This window comes from Manis javanica, chromosome 1 (assembly GCF_040802235.1).
Source record: "Manis javanica isolate MJ-LG chromosome 1, MJ_LKY, whole genome shotgun sequence".
Taxonomy (NCBI): Eukaryota; Metazoa; Chordata; class Mammalia; order Pholidota; family Manidae; genus Manis; species Manis javanica.
This window is the reverse complement of record NC_133156.1, coordinates 147,852,874-147,877,585: the sequence shown is the minus strand read 5'-3', so window position 1 is coordinate 147,877,585 and position 24,712 is coordinate 147,852,874. Positions and strand designations below refer to the sequence as shown.

The following is a 24,712-nucleotide window of genomic DNA, read 5'->3' as shown; positions in this document are numbered from 1 at the left end:
CCGGCCATGACTGTCCGTGCCCATTTGCAGGCACTCTCCCTCACACACACACACACACACACACACACAAAATATTTCAAGGTGGGGCCACTTCAAATCCAGCATGCTATTTCAGGGACTGGGCACACCCTGGTTCCACAACCATCCCCCCGACAGACACTCAGCCAGTCCCCCACTGTCACCCTCCTCATCCTCCCTCCCTCAGGGAGGTTCATCTCTCTGGCTCCATCTCAGCCTGGGCATCACATGGAATCTTCTGAGGACCTGTTATAAATGCAGGTGCCCAGGCCAAGCCCTGCATCCAGGATGTCAGTGCCTGGTGATGGTGCCCAGGCATCAGGATGTGGCAGCCTCTGGGAGGTTCCACGGGCAGAGCAGGCAGAGGACCGCTGCCCATGAGCCTTCTCAGAGTGAGGGGTCCCTCCTCTAGGGGCACCTGCATGAGCTGGGAGAGCAGCGGGCTTGTTCTCAGCAGCCTGACCTGAACCTCTTTCCCTGGGGAGGGGCTCAACCCCTGAGCTCATAGGCTGGACTCAGTTGCAGTCTTGTGAGGCCTTGATATGGAAAGAGGATCATGAATGGATGGTCATGTTACAATTTATACCTAACACTCATTCCTGGTCCATAGACAGACAACCTACTGTTTCATGCTGATTATACTCATCTGCTGGGGCTGCTGTAACAAAGTCCCACAGACTGGGAAGTTTAACAACAGAAATGTACTGACTCCAGGTTCTGGAGGCCAGCAGTCCTAGAGGAAATGTCAGCGAGGTTGGTCCCATCTGAGACTGCAAGGGAGACTCTGGTCATGTCCCTCCCTTGGCTCCTGGGGGTTTGTGGATAACCCCTGGTACTCCATGGCTGTACAGGCATCACCTGGTCTCTGCCTTTTTATTTATAGGTATATCTCCTTGTTTGCAAAATTCATAACAGTACTCGTGAGCAAGCCCAGCCAAAACCAGCACCCAGTCCCCACCACCAAGTAACCAGCTAGCAGGCAGCTCCATGATCAAAAAGAAATGGTTCTCATTTTAAGTTATGGGGCATTTTCTTACGCACCAGTAGCTAACTGATACATTAACCCTCAGTACTTATTTTACCATGTACTTATTAGAAAAAAAGTTATGTAGCAGAAGCCCAGGTAACTATGGACCAGATGACATGTGTGGGTAAAATTGCAGTATTTCCAGAATCTCTCACCTGGCCTTAGTGCATCTCCATATCAATAGGTGTTTCCAAGGGATGGAGAGAAGTAGTCCATGTCCATATCAATAGGTGATTACACGGGGTGGGAGTGAGGGTATATCTGGACCTGAGCAGTTGGGTGGGGCACCTTTTGCAGGTGGGTTATGGAAGAAATGGGTGAGTAGAAGTGGACAACTGCTTGCAGCAATAAACAGATTTCTCCCACTTTATTTCTCCCTTTGACTGATTTCAGTTTCAAAGGTTATTTGCCCTGGGCTGGGAACATATTTTCCCCTGGAGTTACAACACATGAGAACAAGGGCTGAGTGTTTTACCATAAGGTTTCCAAGGGATGGAACTTAAACACCTCTTACCTTATAAGCAACTTGAGGCCTGGGAGAGAGAGTCAGGAGAGTGTCAATCACCAACAATAATAACAAATAGTTCATGTATAATCATAGTTATAATAATCTATCCCAATAAATAATTATTATATTAATAATTATGTTTTGTAGAATATAAATTATTATTGTTACCTCAGCCAACTTTCTGTGTGTTTAATAATAAAGGAAAAGGGGCTTATGTTTACCATATTTTGAACTCAGAAACCCAACAGTGTCCTCATTGGTTTCTAGTTTCCCTTTCTGTGTTTTCCTGAGTAAAGTCTCAAAGTGAAGGAGGAAACCAGATTCTGGAGCAGAGCCGACAGCAGAACCTGCGTCTGAATCAGACACTTAGGACATCTGGTTGACTCTCCGGCATCAGAAGGACATTGGTCCCACAGAGCCAATGTGTGTGACCCTCGCAGTCTTGATGACCTGAGTGGCTCAGGCCCTGCTGGGACCTATACAGGGATCTCCAGGAGAGGCAGGCACCGTGTTGCCCCTGGCGGACCATTCGGACGAGTGTGTCTTCCAGCAGCTCCTGATTGCTGAGGTACTAAGCCAGGCTTCATGCCAGTTCTTAGTTTCATATGATCCACATGACACACTGCTGTGTCCTGATCATTCACGCTGACTGCGAATTTCTTACATCGCAAGGTTCCTTTTCCTGTTTCTTAAAACACTATTTTTCCTGTTGCAGAAGGTGCTTCTACATCTTAGGCCTACAAATGACCTTTTAAAGACATGTCATGGGCCTGGCCCAGTCTGCCCCTGCCACAGGTCAGGAAGCAGTGCCCTCATTATCTCCACCCCCACTTCAGATGCCAACCACAATCTAGGCTGTCACGGAACTTCTAACTGGTTATAGCTGGAAGGCTCCAAATGTCCCTCCTTGGGGGATGAATTAATTTGCTAGAGTGGCTCTTATAACTCAGAGAAACATTTTACTTACCAGATTACTGGTTTATTATAAAAGGATATAACTCAGATCAGCAGACAAAAGAGATGCATGGGGCCAGGTATGGGGATGGAGTGTGGAGCTTCCGGGCCTTCCCAACTCCACTCTCTCCCCACATGCTTGCTGCCCCCGGAGGCTCTTCAAACCATCCCGTTGAGATATTATGGGGGCTTCATTCGTTACACAGTCTCAATTAATTAAATCATTAGCCACTGGTGATTGATCTCAATCTTCAGCCTCCTACCCTTCTGGAAGGTCTGGGTGGTGAGACTGAAAATGTCAACCCTCTAATCAAGTGGTCTGGTCTCTAGGCAACCAGCCCCCTACATTAGGCGCAGGCACCTCATTAACATAACAAAAGACACCTTTATTGCTCTCATCACTTGGTAAATTCCAAGGATTTTAGGAGCTCTGTGCCAGAATGGGAGGAAGACCAAATTCGCAAATCTTATTAGAAATCACAAATCCCATCACTCATCACATCCCATGGCCTTTCTCATTCGCAGTCCACCTGTTTCCCTTCCCTCAGCAATGAGCCCAGACCCAGACTGGAGTTTGCCCGCTGTCTGAGTTCTCTAGGCTCGACACTTGGGGCCAAGAATAAACACTGAACTCAGTGCACCGCTGAAAGCCCTGGAAAATGTTCACTCATCATTGTAAAGGATATCATTTCTTTCTTAACTATGAAGACCCACTTCCATGTTACTCAAAAAGTAAAAAATATGCTAAAATTGAATCCCTTTCTACCAGCCATTCTTTCATGCCACCTGCTTGAACATATAAAAAGAGAGCCCCTGGACTGGTTCATGTGATAGGAGATGGACTTGGAAGATCTGATTCCCTTGCAGGTTACATTGGACATACTGAGAGATAATTAACGATTCCCATTTATCAGGTATGCAAAGAACTCAGGACAAGCGGCATCTCTGCCTCCTGCAGAACCTATGCCAGACCTGGTGCTCCTCCTTCAGTTCCCACCAGTGTGAGCTGGCAGTCTGCACACCAAGGGGACTCTCTTCAGGGACTGGGGATAGGGGAGGGGCAGGTGTTTGTAAGGTTGCGCCAGTGCAGGCATTTATATAAAAATATTTTCACTTTTGAAGAGAACTGTCAAATAAACACATCAACATGTGTGAGAGAGATCAGTAAACAGACATGAGTAGCAGGAGACAGCCCTGCAGAGCCAGGGGCTTCTGCTGGAAGCGGCCAGGATGTCTGGCACTACAGGACTTCCAAAGGCAAAAGGCACCTACAGGCTCAGGGCTAGCTGAGCAAAGGAGGCCAGAGACCACTACAACCACTTTCCTCTCCACCTCTTTCTCCAAAATGTCCAGAACAGGCAGAGGAAGGCTGAGCTGACTAGGAGGGTCACTGGACCCGCCCCCTATCCCCAACCTGTAGGTAGGAAGCAATCAGCGGACCAGTGGTCACAGACACTCCAGGTCCGAACATGCGCACTGGCACACACGTGCACTCGCACACCAGTACACGCTTGCCTTCACACACAAACGCATGCGCATGCCCACACCAGCTGGCAGTGAGGCACGTGCATGCGCACCCAGGGTCATGTACCTGTGCGCAGTCTAACGCACTCGCATGCGTTCCACAGTCAACCCATCGGCAGACAGAACCGGCAGGGCTTACTGTCAGGCTTGTGGCAGCGTCTGCGACCCCCTCAAGCCCCAGTAGCCCAGCCCTCCTGGCTGGGCCAGGACCGACCCGCCATTCCAAGGCTTCTGGATCAGTCGGCTACATCCAGGCACCTCGCAGCCCCAGGGACACTGGCACGCGTGCAAGGCCGGTGGAAAGCGGCGGTGACTGTGGGGGCAGGAGCGCCGCTACATCCGCGGGGCCGAAGGCGTGGAAGCTTCCCCGCGGCTCGCCCCTCTCGGGCCCCCATCCTTCCCCAGCCGCGGGCACGCCGGAGCACACTCAGGGCTGCGCGGGCCTCGGACGTCCAGGCGCCCGGTTCAGCGCGCGACCTCCACAACGGGCGCGAGGGAAGCCCGGGGGGCCCGGCGCCGTGCAGCCGGCAGCAGGTGCCCGCACGGCGGCGGCGACGCAGGTCAAGGCCTCGAGGTAGGGCTAGCGAAGAGCGGGCGAGCCCACCCCCAGAAGGCGCCCGGCGGACGGCCCCTCCCCAGCCGCCTTGCGCCCCGGCTGCCTACGTACCCCGGGCGCCCAGCGAGGCGCCGCCTGCGGCCCACTGGCGTCGGGGGCCTCCCCAGTGCTCCCCACCCCCGCCCAGGAGCCCCCGCCTCCGGGCTCCCCCACCCGCCCGGTGGCCGCGCCTCTCCGGCGTCCCGCTGCTGCCCGCCCTCCTCCCCTTGCGCCCTCCGGCCCGCCCCCTCCGGGCTCTCCCACGGTGCGCCCGCCGGGCCGCAGTGATAAGCCCGGGGCAGCGGCCGGGGCGCGGCGGGAGCCCTCCTGAGGCCGGCGGGTCGGGTGCTCTGTGCCCAGTCGCTCGTCGCGGCCGGGCCCGCCAGCCGGGCCCACCAGCCGGGATGCAGGCGCGCGCGGGCCCCGCGGGGGCGCAGCGCGGGCGGCGGGCGCGGGGCGGCGGGCACCGGCGGGCCCCCGGGGGCGCGGCGCTCTGGCTGCTCCTGCTGGTGCAGGCGGGGGTGCAGGTGAGTCCCGCCCGCGGCCCGCGCCCCAGCCCCGCTTGCGCCCCGCCCGGCCTCACGCGGCGCCGCTGTCTCCCGCAGGCACCTTCGTGCGCCGTGGGACCCGCAGCCGCCTCGCCGCGGAGCCCGAGCGTCCGGCGTCCGCCCGGCCCCACGGAGCGGCCGGGCTGGGGGCCTGAGGGCGGTAAGTCCGCGGCCGGGGGCTGGTCTGTTCCGAGAGCAGCTCGCGCGCCCAGTGCTGGTGGACAGGGAGCTGCTCGGGTTCCCCGACGCGAACTCGCTCGGACAGGCGGGGGTGCGGCTTCCTGGCCGCCCAGCGAGCGCCTGGGAGGCGACTCTCGGCAGTGTTTGTGTTTCAGTCCCTTGTAAAGCAGACAGGGCTTGCCGCCGTTACTGCCATAAACGAGTAAAAACCCAAAGAAGCATACTTCATTTAAAAAATTGAAGAGGCAAGGAATAATCTAGAGCCTGTGCCCCCGTACGCATAAGGGCGGTTATGAAGAGTGCATCGCTCCCAACTCCATCCCGCGGTCCCTGTTCTCCGGCTTTTTAAATTGAAGTCTCCAAATCCTTCCTAAGGAGCAGAACACAAAAAAGTCAGTTTTGCTTCGTCCTTCCCAGTTAATATGAAAGCCCAGGCCAGGCTCCTCCAGTGCCGGGCGTACCGAACCCCAGGAGAGGCTGTAATGGCAGTTAGCGTTTTGTGGCATCCAGCAGACACCAGGCGCTGGGCCAGGCTTTGGCTGGCCTTCTCTTTACCGGTGGGTGGCATTTGTAAATCTCCTGTTCAGGGATGGATCTCTGTCCTGAACTGCATTAGGGTCAGAGCGAAGCAGGTGTGGAGCCTCGGCTGCTAGGTCATTATGTCCATTGACGATTACCAAATGTTAGCATTTTGCATCGTCTCTAACAGTCAATTGTCATCTCAAATGTTACTGACTTTCAGAGGAAGAACTAAGTGTGATTATCCCAGCATATTTTCAGAGAGGTCTAGAAAATTAAAGAGCTAATAAATTCAGAATTCCTGAATATAGTTTTCTCATCTTCATAAACTACCGAAGAGTAAGAATTTAATATGCATTAAGTATGGAGATCTCCTACTGAGGGAGTATTAAGAATCGTCTACATACAATGGTAAACCAGATGAATGCTGGAACGGAGGACCTTTTTTTAGGACCACCAGAGGGAGCTAGATGTACACCTTAGAAAACCTTGAGACATGGCTGTGTCTTCACCAGAGGAAGCTCGCTGTCTAAATTAAAGCTCACCTTCTTAGAGGTACCCTTGTCTTCTTTAGCATTTCTCTTACAATACATTCTACAATAAAATCCATATTAAAGTTAATTCCCTCCCTCACTTAAAAAAAAAAAACTTTGTGTAAAATCTCTAGTTCTCTAAATAAAACCGTGAAATTCCTGAAAGTCCCAAGATATGTTCAGAGTCCTTGATACCATTTCTGAAGTTTTAAGATGAGAGCGTTATAAGCAGAGAACTGTTTCCTGGAGGAGAAGCCCAGACTTCCTGCCTGAGTGTGCTTTCCCACTTGGAAAGTTAGACTCCTGGGAACTGGACCCCAGCCTCCTGGCAGGTGGCTTGAATCACCTGGATCTTTAGCTGGTAGCAAGCCCTGCATCTCCATGACAGCCACTTCGCTTGCTTCTTCAGAAGTGGAAGGGGAAGGTGCAAGCTATCATAAGTTGAAGTTCTAGCTGAGTGGGCACTCTCTGTCTTCATCCTCCACCCTCTGTGAGTTTTAGGTCTAAATTGTAAAAAAGGCTAAGTCAAGAGAGTGGCTGGGGACCCACTGGACCACTGCCATAGGACCAGAGAGAAGGCTCTGCTCAGTGCTACCTGTTTCCACCTGGAGTAGTAGAGCTAGCAGACACCTTGCGTGACCCTGGGGTCAGTTTGCCATTGAACAGCTAGGTATCCATTAAACGCATTGGCTTTGAATAACTCTTTTGGCCATAAGGTTTGTTTAAAGTAACGCATAGTTCAAACTTATTGCAAAGTTTGCTGGGTGTCTGAATCCATTTTCCCCACCATGGCAGAATATGCTGGGCTGGCAATAACACATTATGGGTAGCAGGGACATCCCAAAAGGCCAGTTTGAAGATTTTCCTTTTAACTCTGCCTTCTACAGCTTGCTATGCCATTGGCTGGAAGTCGTAGTTTCCTCCATCATTTCGTACTGGATGAAAGTACTGACTTTTTTAAAGAAAATAAAGAGAACTCCACATATCTTGTGAGGGAACAGTGGCTACCCACATTGACACAAATTCTGTTTTCAGACATTGGATGCATTTCAAAAATGCATCCATTTCGTTTTGGCTGATTCAGCATTGCTCTTCTGTAATAGGAGACCTGAATGCTTTTTCCTACAGGTTTACCTTTGTCATAAAAATAGCGACTCCTGTTAAGAACAAAGATATATCAAAGACTTGTTCACTTTTTAATTCCAGAGGAGGTGAAGCTCCCAGGGCAAGGCTTAGAAGTTCTTTAGAATTTTGTTCCCCTGAGAATAAGAGACTGCATGAGAGTGTGTATGCTGGAAGTTTAATTGATTTACACTCAGACATTCATGTAACATGAGATGGGGCAGGCTCTGTCAGGTTCTTGCAGGTAAATGCTTAACAATAGGCTCTTCGGAGCCCTGATTTGTAACATTTGCTGGTTCTTGTGGGGAAATACTCCCACCACAGCTGCTTTCAAGCCATCGATCTGATGTCACTGAACACTGAGTTAGGATGCAGTGTGCAAAATCGGCTCCCTACGGCTGGTACACACCAGCCCTTGCATGCTCACAGACAGCCCACACCTTACACACTCAGTTTGAAATCAGAGATTGAAATTTACACTCGATGCTGTGGTCAAGAAACCTTGAAATCAAGTAGTTCAGTGTACTGACCAGAGCAGCTTTGTGTGAATTAAAAGTCTATAAAAGGCCAAGGTCTTATTTAAAGGATTCTCAGACATCAAGAATCCTACTAAATTCTTTCTTGAAATCGCAAAACAATATAATCCTAAAACATAAGCTCAACAGTTAGTTTAATTCTTCAGTTTACTACAATTATAATTGACTTCTCCCCAACTTGTCATGGTGACACACTGTGCTGATGTTCATTCACTGAATCTTTAGCTCTGACCTCTCACATGTGCTTTTATACATAAGTGGGAGTACATGATTGATACTGAGAACTGCCTTTTGACTGAATCAGGATTTCTCCACCTTGGCACTGTTAACATTGTGTTAGGTTCTGTCCTGTGTATTGAGGATGATGTGCAGTATCCCTGGACTTCACCTGCTAGGTTCCAGAAGTACTACGATTCCCTCCTACTTCGTGACAAGCAAAAATGTCTCCATGCCTGTGTCCTGGAGCTGGGGGAGGGGAACCTCCCTGGTTGAGACGGGTTTCCCTTGCCACACATCATCTCCTGTGTTCTCAGATCCAACTGTCACTGAGTACAGAGCCTTTGAGGTGGGGAGTCTGGTGTGCCGGGCCAGCGTGCACCAGTCCTGATGAGCTGATTGTTAGCTTTTCAGGAATTTTGTGAGCTCATTGTGGAAAATTAAAACATAGAAGCTTAGAGTGAAATAAATCATATTAAAAACAAACTTAAAATACGTTTGGCCTTAGAATGTTCATTGCAGAGATTCAGGGTACATAGGTTAAGTTAGTTGAAAATCCATGTTTCACTTTTGACTCCCCCAAAACTGAACTGCTAATAGTCTTCTGTTGACCAGAAGCCTTACTGATAACATAAACTCAGGTAACCCATATTTCATGTTGTGGGGATGATTTCCTGTAGTCTTAGAATCAAGTAGGCTGGGGAAAAGAAAATGTTATTTTCAAATTGTCTCAAGTCTCTAAAAATTTTTCCAGTTTGAAAGTGAAAAAAATCTGTGTGTAAGTGGGCCAGTGCAGTTCAAACCTATATTGTTCAAGGGTCAACTGGACTCAAACCTCATGGCCTCATAATTGTTTTACTATGTTTTACTCTTATTTGTGCCCTTGAGACTGTTTGTGTCCATTGTATCTGCATGGTAGAAGTAGATATGCTACTGTGCGACTGGACATCTCTTCTAAACACCTTGTTCAGGGGCATCCCACTGGCAATGGAAATCAGCTATGGTTGAATATTTACACCAGAGAAATTGGCAAATGCCGTAAAGAGGCCATCAGATAGCTGCTTCTCAAACATTAGCATAATGCTGTGTTTATGTTAAAGAGGCTTATCAAAGTCATTATTTTGAAAATAGATATTATACGTCCCCCAACTAAAAGATGATAAGAATATGGCTTATATCACCTAGAAAGGATTTGATTTTGTTAATGGCGATAATTGTTTTATGTGCAGTAACTTTGCTGATTGCCCAGTGTTTGAAACAGTCCGTGGGCTTCTGTCTTCACTCCGTGGCCTCTGTTGGATTGGAAGTAGGCCAGCGGTGAGGTGGAGGGCCCTGGAGACCAGGTGGAAGGTGTGAGCACCAGTCTTTCCTCTGAGCCCAGGGAGCCAGGGCTGAGGAAGGCAGTCAGGGGCAGGCGCTTCTCACTCTCGTCTCTGGAGCAGCTCAGGAGAGCCGTGACCACACATGTACTCCAGCTGCACTAATTCCTGACTTGCTCCCCCTTTGCCCATCACTGCATGCAGCCTAACCATGTTTGTATGATTGGCTGTTTTCCTGAGTGAAATAGGGAACAATTCCAATGTATTTCACCCTCTTACACACAAATGCCCTGCTTGGACACAGATTCCGAGGTTGGTTGTCAAGCTGTCCACCAGAACCTGCTGCCCATCTAACCTGCATGTAGCCCAGCTCCCCAGCTGCCCCCAGAGGCTGGTTCAGACCTGCGTCATGGGGCCAGGCCCAGACCAGCCCCGCACCTGGGCTCCTGAGGGAGGGGAGCCTGGCTGCGCCACAGAGGGCTGGCTGCCTGGTCTGGGGCCTCACCTTGCCACAGGCTTCTGCACAGGGGCTGCAGACAGGACCTCACCACTGTGGCCTTCTTGGCCTCCCAAACACAAGCATGTGCCTTTTCTGAGCAGCCAGGCTGCCACCTGCTCTGTTCCACTGTGACCTTTCAATGACCCACCAGAATGCCATCAGGACATGTGGACAGGCACCTGCTTGGAGTCTTCCCTTTTGAAGAAACCTTCTTTTTCCAGAAAAAAATAGTTACCCAATTACCATTCACTTATGACCAAATGCCACTCCTGTAGGATGACCTTTATTTTATGTTATGGTGCCATGAAGTGTGTCCAACTCAAGATAAGCCAAAAAACGGTCCCCGTTATTAAACAGCTAACAGAACAGTCAGCTGACAGCATAACTGCTAATACAAGGAGCTATGAAGTTTCTCTCTATCCTTCCCACAGAGAGGACAGTGACTCAAATGTAAACCAAGGCAAACCTGTAAGTTTATCTTGGACTGAAACCCTGTAGGTGCCATGAAATATGATGGCACCCTGGGATTTTCTTGACTTTTTTAAAGAAAATAATTTATTTGAATGTGTTCTAGGCTACTATACTCTAAGTTAGGATGAGGAGAAGAGTTGGTGCAGGTCTTTGAAAGGCCCTGGGGTGTGAAATACAGTCAAGTGCCATGACCCCAGGCCAACGAGAGGTCAGCAGTGCTGTTCAGAGAGAGCAGGTACATGGAGGAGCATTTCCCAACGTTACCATCTGAGAGACCTGGCGGATGTGTGCAGGCTGCCTCTTCTCCTGTAGCTTCAATTAAATATCAAAATATTAAGTAGTAAAGAATGCCCATCATATTTGTCTTTGTAATTGTTCACTGATATATTATTGGTGTTTGTAAAGTACACATTTCTTATAAGTTCGATAAAGATGTTTATGAAAAGCACAGAATAGAACTAAAGAGATAATAGAACTATAAACATGGTTACATATTATAATGAGTCTAAAGTAAAATATATGAAATAAAATCCTCAAAGTCCATTTTTAGCATTTTTTGGTCTGTAATCCATTTTTCCCACCATGGCAGAATTTGCTGGGCTGGCAATAACACATTATGGGTAGCAGGGACATCCCAAAAGGCCAGTTTGAAGATTTTCCTTTTAACTCTGCCTTCTACAGTTTGCTACGCCATTGGCTGGAAGTCGTAGTTTCCTCCATCATTTCGTACTGGATGAAAGTGTCATTGGGTAAGAGGGTCTATTCAAAGATGTCTGATCCTTTCCAGAATCCTGAAATCATCAGCCACCGCCTCTTGCTTTCAGAGTATGACTTGGTGTCTCCTTATGAAGTGGACCGCAATGGCGACTACGTGTCCCACGACGTCGCGCACCCCCAGAGGAGGAGGCGGGCACTGGCCCAGCTCAGCGCCGACCCCGACTCCCTTTACCTCCGGCTGAGAGGCTTCAGGCATGACTTCCACATGCAGCTGAGAGTGTCCAGCCTGCTGGTGGCCCCCGGGTTCGTAGTGCAGACCCTGGGGAAGGGCGGCGCCAAGTCGGTGCAGGCTTTCCCGCCCGAGGATTTCTGTTTTTATCAAGGCTCCTTAGAGTCACACAAAAATTCCTCAGTGGCTCTTTCAACCTGCAAAGGCCTGGTGAGTATAGCCCCTGCTGCCTGCAAGGAGGTGACCGGGACCGGGAGGTGAGAAAGGGGGCGGGCGCCAAGATTTGCCTTGAAGTATCTTAGCTTGCTCTGTTATTGCAGGGCAGATTTCTTTGAGCTGTAAAAGCAGGAGAAAATTGCCAAGTAATCTATCTAAAATATGCTATGCTGTCTCCTTTGGCAGATTTAGAAATAGTGCATGTGTTGTTCTAGAATAACTGGAAGAGCACGGCAGTTTGAAAACTACACATAAGAGTGTAGAGCCAGGTCTGATGACATGAACTTCCTAGGGAATGGTCTCCCCTAACTTACTGGTCCATGACTATGGCTGCAGCAATGTCTTCATTTTGAAAGAACAACAGTTCCCATCTGAATGGCTCTGTTGATTATCTGATTTGCTCCCTGAAAGCACTTTGCTGATGCAGATGACATGCCTGTGCATTAGACACTCATTCCAAGTGGGGTGGCTGTCCGTGGCAGGGCGGTGCTCCTCTTACGGGACTAATGATCCCATTGGTGCATCCCATATCTTTTTATTCGATTAGACATTAAACATCACTTAGATGCCTAAGGCCGGCAACCTTTGCTGGGACTCAGTGCAGAGCCAAGTCAGGTGGATACCTGCGTCCCTCAGGCCAATCAGAGGTAAAATCTCAAGGGCTTATCTGTTACTTTTCTGAAATTATCTCCTTATTTTTAGGGAAGAAAGCTTAACAGTTACTTAGATTCTTGAGTGCAGATTAATCAGCCAGACACAGATGAAGGCTTAGGTAGCAGAGTGAAAATGTGTGGTCTTGATCATGTTAAAGTTTTCTGAACATTTATTATATCTCTAGAAAATGCTTTAAGTCTGTCTTAAATTTCTCTCCCTCCTGGAAGGGGGGAATTAAGATTCTGTATCCCATAAGGGTTTGTGCATTTGTATGTGAATACTGGATGCTGAAAGGGCATTGTAAACAGCTCCTTAAAATTCTAAATTATGTGCAAATCCTAACTCCTGTTAAAACTGTAAAAATATGTGTATAGTACCATTTGCTTTTTAGGGGAATTTGGTGTGAGTTGGGCTCCTGTGTACATTCATATGTAAAAAGCTTTTGGTTTGAGAATGGACACAATAGGGCGTGGCCAAGGATTCAGTGGTGGTTATTGGGCATAACTGCTAAGCATGAAGACAGTGTGGCTGACTTCTTCCATGTGCTTTCAAGGAAAACAGACCTTCCTGAATAAAAGGGCTAGAGATTGTCACGGAGTGCACTAAAGGAAGGCATCTCTTCCATGGCTTTCTTCAACAAAGGCTCAGACCAGAAATGGAAGCCATCTGGGCGGTAGGGGGTACACCACGCCCTTAAGAGTATCCTGGTTTGTTTGTGGAGATTGGGCAAGGTGCTTCCAGTTACCTCACCAGGGGTACGGGCTGGTCGGCGCCCTGGTCTCCATGAGCCAGGCCTCTCTCCTAAAGGCTGAGCCATGCCCTGGAGCCTGTTCCCTGGATAGAGATGGCTGGCAGCAGCTTGAGATTTCTGGCTCTCTTTGAACTGAATGGGAGTTACCAGCAAAAGCTGTAAATGACAACTATGTGAAAGATAAAGACATGAAAAAGAACAGGAAAAAAGACTCCTCTGGGTAATAAACTCCTCTGGAATTTAGTATTTTGGTCATTGGCATAGAAATCTGTATGCTTTCACCATTCATCTTCCAAATACATTAACTCCACCTTGTCCAAAGACAGTCATTACCAACATGAGCTCAGCCGGACTTGGAAGTGCAAGCGTCAGCGGCATTTGCCACATTACAGAACAAATCAAAGGCCTTCTAAAGAAGAAAAAGGGAGGATAAAATGTTCACTGTCTAGCCAGATAATAAAAGATATTGAATGGGAATGTCCCTCAAGTGGCTGCCAAGTCTGTTATGTCTCCCCTGATTGATGGTTTTCCGCGTCCCTCAACTTTCAAATCTATTAACATAGGAAGAAAAATAGCATGTCATTTATATTAGAAGATGGCTTTTGTTGTTCTTAGCTCTTTCAGATTCTAATTAAAGTTCCAGGTAGATCTCAGTTCAGAGTTTTTGAGTGGGTCTCTAACTGAGGCAACTACCCAGCAGGAGTTAGCAAGGCGGTTCCCTTCTCTGGCTGCTGTTCCTTGTGCCCCTTAGGGCTCCTAAGTGGGGAGCATTGTGAAAACAGATCCCTGGTGGGGGGCCATCCTCTTTGTTCTATTCTCCCAATTTCAGCTACAGTATTGGACTGTCAGCTTTAAGTTAAAATACATTGCTTAATTATGAGTTTGTCTTGCATCATTCGATTTGAGAAAACGGTCTTACAATTCTGAGACAACGTGATTTCCAAACTGGTAAAGAGATTTTCCCCCTGGTCCTCAGATTTTCAGTTTGGGAATATTTTGTAGTAGTTCTCTAAGAAGTGATTTGAGGAGCACTGTGACAGATGGTCTGATTTATAGTAAATAAATATTCTTCAAGACGAAGGCAAACTGAAATGAGCATTTTACTTTGGATCTCCTGTGAGTAATGAGTGAGATTCTGAGCTATGCATGGCTGCGTCCTGCCAGAGCTGAGCCCTGGTTGTCTACTGTCTGATGAGGGGCAGAGAGCAGGCAATTCCATGACAGGCTGATGAAATAAAGACAGAGATGGGTACTGGAGAACCCAGAGGAGCGTCAGGGTAGGTTTTTGGAAAAAGTGTCGTCCATGCAGGACAGATTTCTTTGAGCAGTAAAAGCAGGAGAAAATTGCCAATTAATCTGTCTAAAATATGTTATGCTGCCTCCTTTGGCACATTTAGAAATAGTGCATGTGTCCAGGCTTCTGTTGTTCTAGAATAGCTGTGGAAGAATTGTCTTTCTTAGCATAGCATGATTGGGGTACTTGATGGAGGAGTAAACTACCCCAGGAAAATGCTGACATTCTGTCGAGTTCATGGAATCCTTGATAACACCACCTAGGAACATTAAGTGATTGGTGGTTATATATGAAACCCAAAGGTAGCTAACTAAATAAGATCTATGAACCCTAAAAAGACTTTTAAAGCCCTTCTGATATTGCCACCAAGTATCTTGCCTCAAAGTATTTTTTATTTCACTAAGTAAGATTATATTTTAATTGTATCTGCTATTCTTATGTTTCTCCTAATTGACATCACAAGTCTGTGTAATCACCAAGTATGGGCACATAAACCTGAGTCAGATTGCACATGCTTTTCAAGAATGACCAGGCTAGTCACAGTGTAGGAAACAGTGACAATGACTATAGCAGGAAGAGCAATGATAACTTACGGACTCTTATGTGCCAAACACCTGGCTAATGACTTCACAGTTACCTCATTTATCCTGATGAGAACTCTGAGACAGGTGCTATTACCTAAAAGGCAGCTTTATTGGGCTATAATTCTTGTATTGCAGGGTTTCACCCTTGAAAATGCATGATTCAATGGTGTTTAGTGTATTCCCAGAGTTGTTCAAACAACAACACAGTCTAATCTGAGACATTTACATCACTCCAGAAAGAAACTCCTTATGGCCACTTCCCCAGCCCACATCGGTCCCGGGCACTGACCCATCTGCTCTGTCTCTATAGATCTGCCTTACCTGGCAATTTCTTATACATGCAGTCTTACCATGTGTGGTCTTGTGTGACTGACTCCTTTCATATAGCATAACATGTCAAGTTTCATCCATGTTGCAATCAATGTAATTATGTATCAATATTTCATTTTTTTAATTGCCAAATAATAACCCGTTCTCTACACATGTCATATTTTTATGTATCCATTCCTGAGCTGATGGACATGATTACTTGTATTCTTTTTGGCTATTATGAATAATGCTGCTATGAACATTTGTGGACAAGTTTTGTGTAGATAGACATGTGTCTCCTTCTCTTGGGTTTATAGCTAGGAGTGTGATTACAGGGCCACATGGAGATTCTGTTTAACATTTTGAGGAAGTGCCAAAAACTTATCCACAGGAACTGGACCCTTTTGTATCCCTCATTAACATAAGAAGGCTTTAATTTCTCAGTGTTCTGGACAATTGTCCATATTTTTTATCATAGCTCTCCTAATGAGTATGGAGTGATATCTTATTATGGTTTTGATTTGCTGGATAGAGAATATCGGTTGACAGTTTTTTGGTTTGTTATTATTTTGTTTTTGTTTTTATTCTTTCATTGCTTTGAATATGTCCTACTTCGTCTCTTTCTGATGGGAATTCAGCTGTTTATCTCACTGTAAGTTTATTGTACATGAGGAGTTGTTTCTCTATTGCTGCTTTCAAGATTTTTATTTGTCTTTGTCTTTCAACATTTTTACTGTGATATGTCAAAGTGTGGGTGTATTTGTGTTTATCCTTTGATACTCCCATTGTTCATATGTTGGTATTCATATGTTGTTAGGTCTTGATTTATTACTTTAGTTATAATTTCCTTTGGTTCTTTGAGCATATTTATCATAGTTGCTTCAAAATCTTCATCCACTAAGTCAAACATCTGGGTCCCCTTAGAAGACATTTTTATTGCCCATTTCTTTTCATGTGGATGGATCACACTTTTCTGTTTCTTTGCATGTATCATAGTTTTTGGATGATAAATAAATATTATAGGCAATATATTGTAGCAGCTGAATCAATAGGGTTCTGAAAAATTATTTTTAAACTTCTATTAGTCAATTATTTTAAATGAGGTTTGTATAGACACATTTTCTGTTTCATATGACAGGATTAGATTTGCTTAAAGGATTTCATGTGAGTTCTTGGATTAGCACTTACCCAAAAAATATATATATATATATCAAGTCTATCATTTGTCATTGTCACACAATCTGCAGGGCATTTAGCTCTCACATAAAGCATTATGTTTCTTAAGTTTAATGCATAGGATCCATATCACTTCTAAAATCTATTCTCTTGTTTTCAACAATGTTGGGAAGCTTGTAAATGTTACAGTTCTCAGTTCTGTTTAAGAATTCCCTCAGTTGCTTGGAGACTTACTCAGGGCCCTTGTTTGATTTGTACTAGGTTTCTTTTCCAACCTCAAACTCCAGAGATTCTCTGGAAACTCTAGTCATTGAGAGTATTCGTAAAGCACCCAATAAATCCTAGGAAACGGTCTGAAATATTGCCAAACTTTCAACTGACTTTGAAATCTGTTCTTGAGCCAGGAAAGTAAAACAGAAGCAGAAAGGGAGAAGCAACTTGGGAGATGGTCAGAAGAGATATGAGTTTTAAAGGAAGGGTGTTGCTCTCTGAGAGGGCTGGTGATGGCATAAGTAATTGAAAATATGTCAGTCTTTGAGGGCATATGGGAAAATTGTAGAGAGAAGGTAAGGTTTTTAGAGAAAGTATAGCCAAAGTTGATGGTTATTAGGAAAGTTAAAATGTGGGTGTTGGGGATGAAAAGAAAGTATCCGATAATTACATAAATTTCTGCTACATCCTGGAGAATAAATATAGCCAGAACTTTGAAATGGAAAGAAATGAATATATTTCATCACTGGAAATAGATTAAGGAACATTTTATAAGATAATCTTTTATACTTGAAGTGACCACAGATTTTTCTATTAGCTTACCATTAGTTATAAGCAATTAGATGATTAGAGAAAGTAATTATAAAATATATGGTTCTATTCCACTTCCTTTATTTTTCAGATAATGAACCTAAGCTTCAGAGGGATGGAGTGACTGGGCCATATTGCGAAGTCAGATGGATTTAGGTCTAGGATGCATGGCTTCAGGTTCTCTGACCAATGATATTTTCACTGAAACATGCAGGATGCTGTTGCTTTTTCATTATAGGGAGGGACCAATTGAAGGATTTAAATGTTGGAATGTGTGCCACAGATTTTAAAAGTATGCCAAATGTGTCCTCAGTCTGGAGATCTGGGCCAGGTAGCAGGGAGGAGAAGAGAGACTGGCAGGCTTCCCTTCTGGTTAGTGTCCCGTGAGCCTGATATCCCTTTGTCAGGATTCAGATGTTGCCCCCATCACCACAAAGGACAGTCCACAGATGGACACTAATCATGGTCAGTAGAATACTTGCTGTAAGCAATACTTGCTTGTTGCTCACCTCCACAGGTGGGCCAGAACTTTCTTCATGGCTAAGGTGAGCCTGAGAACAGCCAAATGGATCCCCTAGGAGGAGCAGAAATGTGATCCTTGTGTTCCTTCCCTCTGGTGGATGATCCAAGTCTGTGATTCTCTGCAGGACAAGGTTACCTGGAACCTGCTTTTCAGAGAGACTATTCAAGAGACTGTAGAGCCGTGAGAGTAAAAAGCAGGGCCACATGAAACCAAGCTCCTGCAAGCAAGATCCTCCTGCTCTGAAGTTCAACCAGAGCAGGCTGATTGTATCTGCTTGACACACATGTACCCTGTTCTTCTTTTTAAACGTTACTGTCACATGCCTTCCTGACCCACACATCTAAAATTGCCTACTCTTCCCCTTCCATACATGCTTCCTATCCACCACCCTGCTCTGTTGCTTTGTTTTTCTACATAGTATTTATCATTATCTGTACCATAAAAGGGAGAATTAATAAAACAATTAAGCAGGTTTTAAAGGACTAAAAAGAGAATACTAAGGCATTCCAAGGTAGCAGTGCCAGAAGCAGCCACTGCCCCTGGTGCTGAGGGACTGAGGAAGAAGTGAGATCATTAATATTTAGATGTGTGCTCCCAGGCCACACCCCTGAGCAGAAAGAGCTGGCCAGCCCGTGCCAGGATGCAGAGGGACTGCCACTTCAAGTATACCATGAACTGGAATCAGTCGCCATTAGCGAAACAAACTGCCAGAGTGGAACAGAATGACAGGCACAGGAAAAAGACAGGAAGTAAGGAGCAGACAGGAAGTCCACAGACGGCCAACAGGAAGTCCACTGGGGGCAGACAGGAAGTCCGCCAGCAGCTGACAAGCAGTAAGGAACAGACAGGAAGTCTGCAGATGGCAGACAAGAAGTCCACTAGGGGAAGACAGGAAGTAAGGACCAGACGGGAAATCCACAGGGAACAGACAGGAAGTCTGCAGGAGGTGGACAGGAAGTCCAGGGTGGGGATGAGGGGAGCAGGCAGGAAGGAAGTCTATCAGGAGCAGAGAGGTAGACAATCAGGAACTGACAGGAAGTCCACAGAGGGCAGGAAGAAACAAGGTTATCTATCTTTCTCCATCTGTCCAGTCTCTCTCTGTGCGAGCTGTGAACGGGGAGAAGAAAGAGCAGGTAGGCGAGCAGAAATTCCAGTTGCAGTTTCAGCTGAACACCCCAAAGCAGTTTAAAAGTGGAGTTTGGGGCTAAGGATGATTTCTTAACACTAAGCAAGACATCTGTTGTGCTGAATATTGAGAGTAGAGCAAGGATTTATGTTTGACTTTCTTGCCTTGTCCCCAGCACTTTGACTAGTGTCTGACACACAGTAATGCCTTCAATAATAGTTTATTTAATTAATGAATTTCTTAATGGAGAGACAAGAATACTAGTGCTTTACAAAAGTCATTTTACAGCTGCTGGTCTGGAAGGGAAAAAATAAGTAGGCCCCAAAAGCTAAAAGAGTGGGGACATCCCAGCCTTATCTAGGGGAAGGACTCGACCTCAGGGACTAGTCCCCAGGCCTGGTGGAAGGCGTATTCTTATGCAGACATCCCACCTCTGTGAAGGGCTGTTCTTGTCCTTATTCTCTGATTTCATCAAAATTAAGTCTCCGCGTAGCTTGCCTGAGGGAAGCAGCAGCACATTTCCTCAGCTGTAGTGGTAGTTGTATTTCATGACTTGTAGTACAGAGATAAATTGGCAGTTAGGGGCTTGTGTGTGCAAGCATGTGTGTTTTCAGTGTCTGTGAGTTTGGTTGCCTTCAATCACTCCTAAAGGAGAAATTGGGGTGTGATCATCTATAGGGCTGAGGTTCTCTTTCTAAGTGACCTTACACACTCCGTGGAGTCCTGTCCTTTTGCTCATCTTGGACAGCAGCCATCTTCAGTAATCCTACCCTGGCTGTCAGGTTCCCTAAGCCTCACAACTCGGCAAGAAGCCACTCATTGCATTTGCTCTTCTGGTGGTACTAGATTCCCCAGCTATTCCAGCTATGGCCATTTTTGCTGATTTCAATTCCTTTATCTAAAAATGACATTCATCCTTTGTCTTTTATTGCACATATTTTTCACTACTCCAGTTTAATTTTTTTAAGGACGAACAACATGTATTTTAAAGACATTAGATTAAGTCCAGCATTTTAAATTAGCAGAAAAATCATTAATTTCATATTATATTTTCTATAGTTTTTGTGAAATTATAGAAAGCTAAATAAAAATCTCTCATTTGAAAAATTACAATATAAAGAAATGTAGGCAGCAATCTTATTTTTTGCTCTATAGTTAACTGACAGAATGAACATATCCAATAAGTCATGCATTGTCAATATGTAAAAAGTTTGCAGTTTTGAAACAAAGTAAACTAAGACAAAATAAAAAAAAGGAAAATTCCACATCGTGCTGCTTGCCAGACTTACCATGATGCTAAAATGGTTGTCTTCCTTCAGTTTAAAAATGCTCCTAAAACAACAGAAAGCTTCAGTAGGCAATGGCATAATGAATCTAGTTTTTTCAGTTTTCTGTTATTTAATCATTATATTTCCATCCCTAAAGACATTATAAATTTGGAACAAAACATATAACATGAAATTTAGTTTAAGTAAATGGTGATTTCTTTCACTATGCAAAGCCTGTGAAAAACATTTGCCCTGATGACCTTAGGGTCATTTCAGCCCATCACAATTTAAGTGTTTATGTGAGTACATGGTATCTTTTTCTCTTAGGCGAAAAAGCAGGGGCTGTCTCTTCAATGTTGTCAGCCACATTTAAGTTCACTGTTTCAGGGAACATTTTGAAGGAAGACTCTTAGCTTTGATTGGATTGCAGAAGGAACCAGGCCCCCATGACCTAAAGAAGTTCAAGTTGGGCCCTGGGAACTGTGAGCAGATATAGGGAAGGAGGGTTGAGAGACTGTTCCGTGAAGGCTGAGGTTTCCCACCTGCAGCTTTGCTCTTCTGTTTCCTTCCAGAGAGCAACCTGAGTGGGGTTGCAGAGCACAGTTCTGATCTTGTCATTCCCCAGCTCAGCATGCTTCCATAGCGCTCTGCATAAACCCCCACTGTCAGTGTGGCCAGCAATGACCCCGGGTCAGCCTTTGCCGACACAGCCTCGCAGGGGAAACTCTAGGCTTGAGTGGCACCAACTTTTCTTTCAAAATAAGGCTGGGCTCCTCACCCCCTCACAGCCTTAGAAAATGCTGTCCCCTCTCCCTGGAACACAATTCCCATCCCTCATCCTCTGCTTAAGTGTCACTTAATTATTTAGGTCTCAGTTGGAAAGCCATTCCTGTAAGTCACACTTCTCTAATGCACCACACCAGGGAAAGGCCCCTTGCAATAAATACATTCATGGCTCACCTTTTTTTTCTCCTTGAAAAGAATTATCCCAATTTAATTCTTATTTTGGCTACAAATTAGTATTTACCCCTCTCTACCAATAGTGAGAATCCCAAGGGCAGTGCCATAATGGTCACAGTCCCTTCAGGACCACTGGCACCCAGCAGCGTGCCTGGTCCATGGCAGGAACTGGGTAGAGGGATGGAGGAGCAGGTGGGTGGGTGGATGGATGTATAAGTGGATGGATGGATGGATGGATGGAATGGGTGGATGGATGGATGGATGGATGGATGGATGGATGGATGGATGGATGGATCTAGTTTCAGCTGCTAGTTCCATCTATCCTGTAGGGAGTCCCTGTATCCAGAGAAAAGATACAATGACTGTGAAAAGCTCTGTCTAGGAATGTTTCTAAGTTGAGTTTGGAAATCATTCATTTCCCAGTCATCACAAAGGTCCACACCTGTCTGTTGAGACCCTAAAAACACATTTCCACAGGAAGGAAGGGTACAGTGCAAGAGCTGCTCACATTCACACAGTCTCAGGAAAGGCCATCTGCAAGTGAGCACTTTTCCAGTCCTAACCATATGAGTAATTTTTAATGTCACATAGATTTTCTAAACAAATGCTAAATAAGAAACACTGTAGCATTCTTGGGTGACAGGATATGATATAATTTATATAAAGTATAATTCAAGAAATGAAGTGGCATTTGTCCACCTCTTAGATATTTATACCTCGCAGCATGAACATAGAGATGTTGTAATTGCTGTTTCTTGGTTTCTTAGACATATGTCTTCTTTATTCATCAAGCTAATGGAAAGAGTGAGTTGGCTACTAAGCATCCAGATTTCTGAGAAAGGATATTTTCACCACCCTCAATTCTTCACCATAAATGATGAAATGCTGGTGCTTACCATAAAATAAGAAAAAAAGTCCATATATACTTTATTTAGTTAATATAAGTTAATCATTAAGCAATTATTTTATCAAAATCCAGAACCAAGCTAGTCAATGAGTATTTTGGAGCACCTACAATTTAATGGCTGTGGTCGTTATCCCGGGAAATGAATGAATGGAAAAACACAAACCCTACATGCAAGAAAAAAATCTCTAGGCAGACATTCAAACAAGAAACAGATTAAAATGACTTCTTAAGATAAGTAAATGGAAAATTTATGAGAATGCACAGCTTTGAAGTCACACAAGTCTCGTTCAATTCTAATTTCTCTCTCTTACTAAGCTGAGAGCTCACCGTTCTGTGCCCCTTTCCGCGTTTGTCAATAAGCCTGGCCCCAGAGGGCCGCCGGAGGATTGAGTGAGACCACATGTATGTGGACACTCTTAGCACAGGTCTTAGTGCACAATCAGAGCTGAGCATGTATTTGTTCTCCTTAGCCTCCCTGCCGTTACTGAGCTGTGTAATGTGGATACAAACCTAACTGAAAAAGAACCACACACATTGTAATGCAAACAAGTTCAAGTAAAGTTAAAGAGCCAAGAGGTGGACTTCCACTGACCTTCAGAGAAGCGCCCCCAGATGAGATGGGGATAGGATTAGAATATGTTTATTTACACTGGAATCTTTTCAGTGATTTATTGGAAGCACTTAGGATGGTAAAAAAGGCATCATTTGAGCAGGCAATTGAAATGCAAGAGTGTTGTTGATAGAGTTTTTGGAACCACTGCTATGCCCACATAGCTGAGGTGTCCCTTCCCAGCACCTGGGTGATGACTTTGTGTTTAACAAGGTATCATAACTGAGGAAACTGTCAGAATAGCTGACATTTTGACTTTGTATTCCCCCTGCAGCAGCCACAGAAGCTATAAACCTTGTTTTATTTGCAGAGATTATCTCTAACTGAAGCTTGGGGAGTTTGGACTATTCCCTTTGCAGGTCATCATTAGGTAATAAAATAAAGAGTGATGGACTGCAGAATAATAAGCCAAAAGAGAAGCTAGGATATTTTATAGCACATTTCTATGTCTACTTGAGTTGTACAAATATGTGCAGAAGCCTTTGGAGTGTAAATAGATATTTAAAGATATAAGGACTGTGCCCTGTAAGCATGCCACATGCAGAAACATAAGTCATTATGTGCTCCTGAGGAAGGTCAAAATGTGTTAGCCTTTACTTCACCATTCATGATCATTTTTTCTGAATTTGCAATATTACCTTAATATATAACATAACTGTATTGTATATTTACTACTTAAAAATTCTCTTGGATGTAATATCAGTCATCATTCCCTACCTCCACCTCCAGTACTCCAATATGTTGGCCACTGGGGAGTAAGTACTTATGGGCTGATGCATTCTAATAAAACTAAGTTTGCTGACCCCCCCAACACTTTCATATTTCCTATTATTGGCCCTATGAAAAGATATAATAATACATGTGTCATACCTTCCTCTACTGGAGGAAGGGTTAGAGCCACTTGATAAAATTTTTAGGAGAATGACTTATGCCCACATATTTGAAATGGGCCCAAGTATAGTCTTGAAATAAGACCCTTGGCTGTGTAGGTACAGGGATTCTTTGGGACAACAGTTTGCTCTGAATTTTGGGTTTAGATACTGACTGGATCATGCAGAAGTTTACATTTACTTAAACTAATAAAATTAATCCACATATTTTTAAACTTTAAAAACCTAATAACAAAATCCCAGCTCTACCCCAGGTTTGAGTCACTTTGCCCTGGCTGAGAACTGGCAGACCAGTCCTTACCAGAAAGGCTGAGTGCCCTGGGGATGCCTGTACCTCTACATGTACAAGGTAGCACACAATTTTGGAAATGATTTGGACACATCTGTCCCACTATGTGGAGTACTCCAGTAAGAATGACTTCACACTCTCACGGATTGCAAGTTTAATGTACAAATGTCTGAAAAAACCGTAACTTAAATGTTGAGTTTTAGTCCTCAGTTGCATATATCCCAGTAAATGAGCATGTCGTTGTCTACATATACTTTAATTAAAGGCATTGTGCATACTTTAATAAAATCAGGAGTTAACACCCATTCTATGTAACTACAAGAGTTAAGCGTATTAATTCTAGTTTGACATGGTATCATGGGCCGTAGTTTGGTTTGCAAATTCATCTTCTCATCTGGCAACTGTTCACAGTTTACATTTCACCCCATGTCCTGTGCTATAAAATGGATTTGATTTGGAGACTTCCAAGAGTTCATTTTTGTTTGATCTTGGTTTCAAAGTCAATGCCACTTGACTTCTCCTTCTCTGCTTTCAGCTCTTTTATCGACCCTTTGTCAAAGGTGTCCCCTGCTTCAGGCTCTGTCATGGGATGGAGTAGCTGTGGCAAAACTGTTGAAAATCTGATGCACATGTGGGTAAAGTTGCAGAGTCTGTAAGAAAATAAATGGTTTATTATTTTTTCTATTATGGTATCATTGATATACACTCTTATGAAGGTTTCACATGAAAAACATTGTGGTTACTACATTTACCCATATTATCAAGTCCCCTCCATGCCCCACTAAAGTCACTTTCCATCAATGTAGTAAGATGCCACAGAGTCAACTACTTGTCTTCTC

The 24,712-nt window shown here is 45.0% G+C and overlaps 1 protein-coding gene across 1 annotated transcript in view; it reads left to right on the top strand.

Moving 5' to 3' along the window:
• Nucleotides 1-4,924: 4,924 nt before the first annotated feature.
• Nucleotides 4,925-24,712, top strand: part of ADAMTS16 (ADAM metallopeptidase with thrombospondin type 1 motif 16) — a 161,300-nt gene continuing 141,512 nt past the window's right edge. The window contains exons 1-3 of the mRNA XM_037015523.2: nt 4,925-5,153; nt 5,232-5,334; nt 11,394-11,725. Coding sequence (XP_036871418.2) covers nt 5,031-5,153; nt 5,232-5,334; nt 11,394-11,725 — 558 coding nt within the window. The 5' untranslated portion in view covers nt 4,925-5,030. The remainder of the gene's footprint in view (nt 5,154-5,231; nt 5,335-11,393; nt 11,726-24,712) is intronic.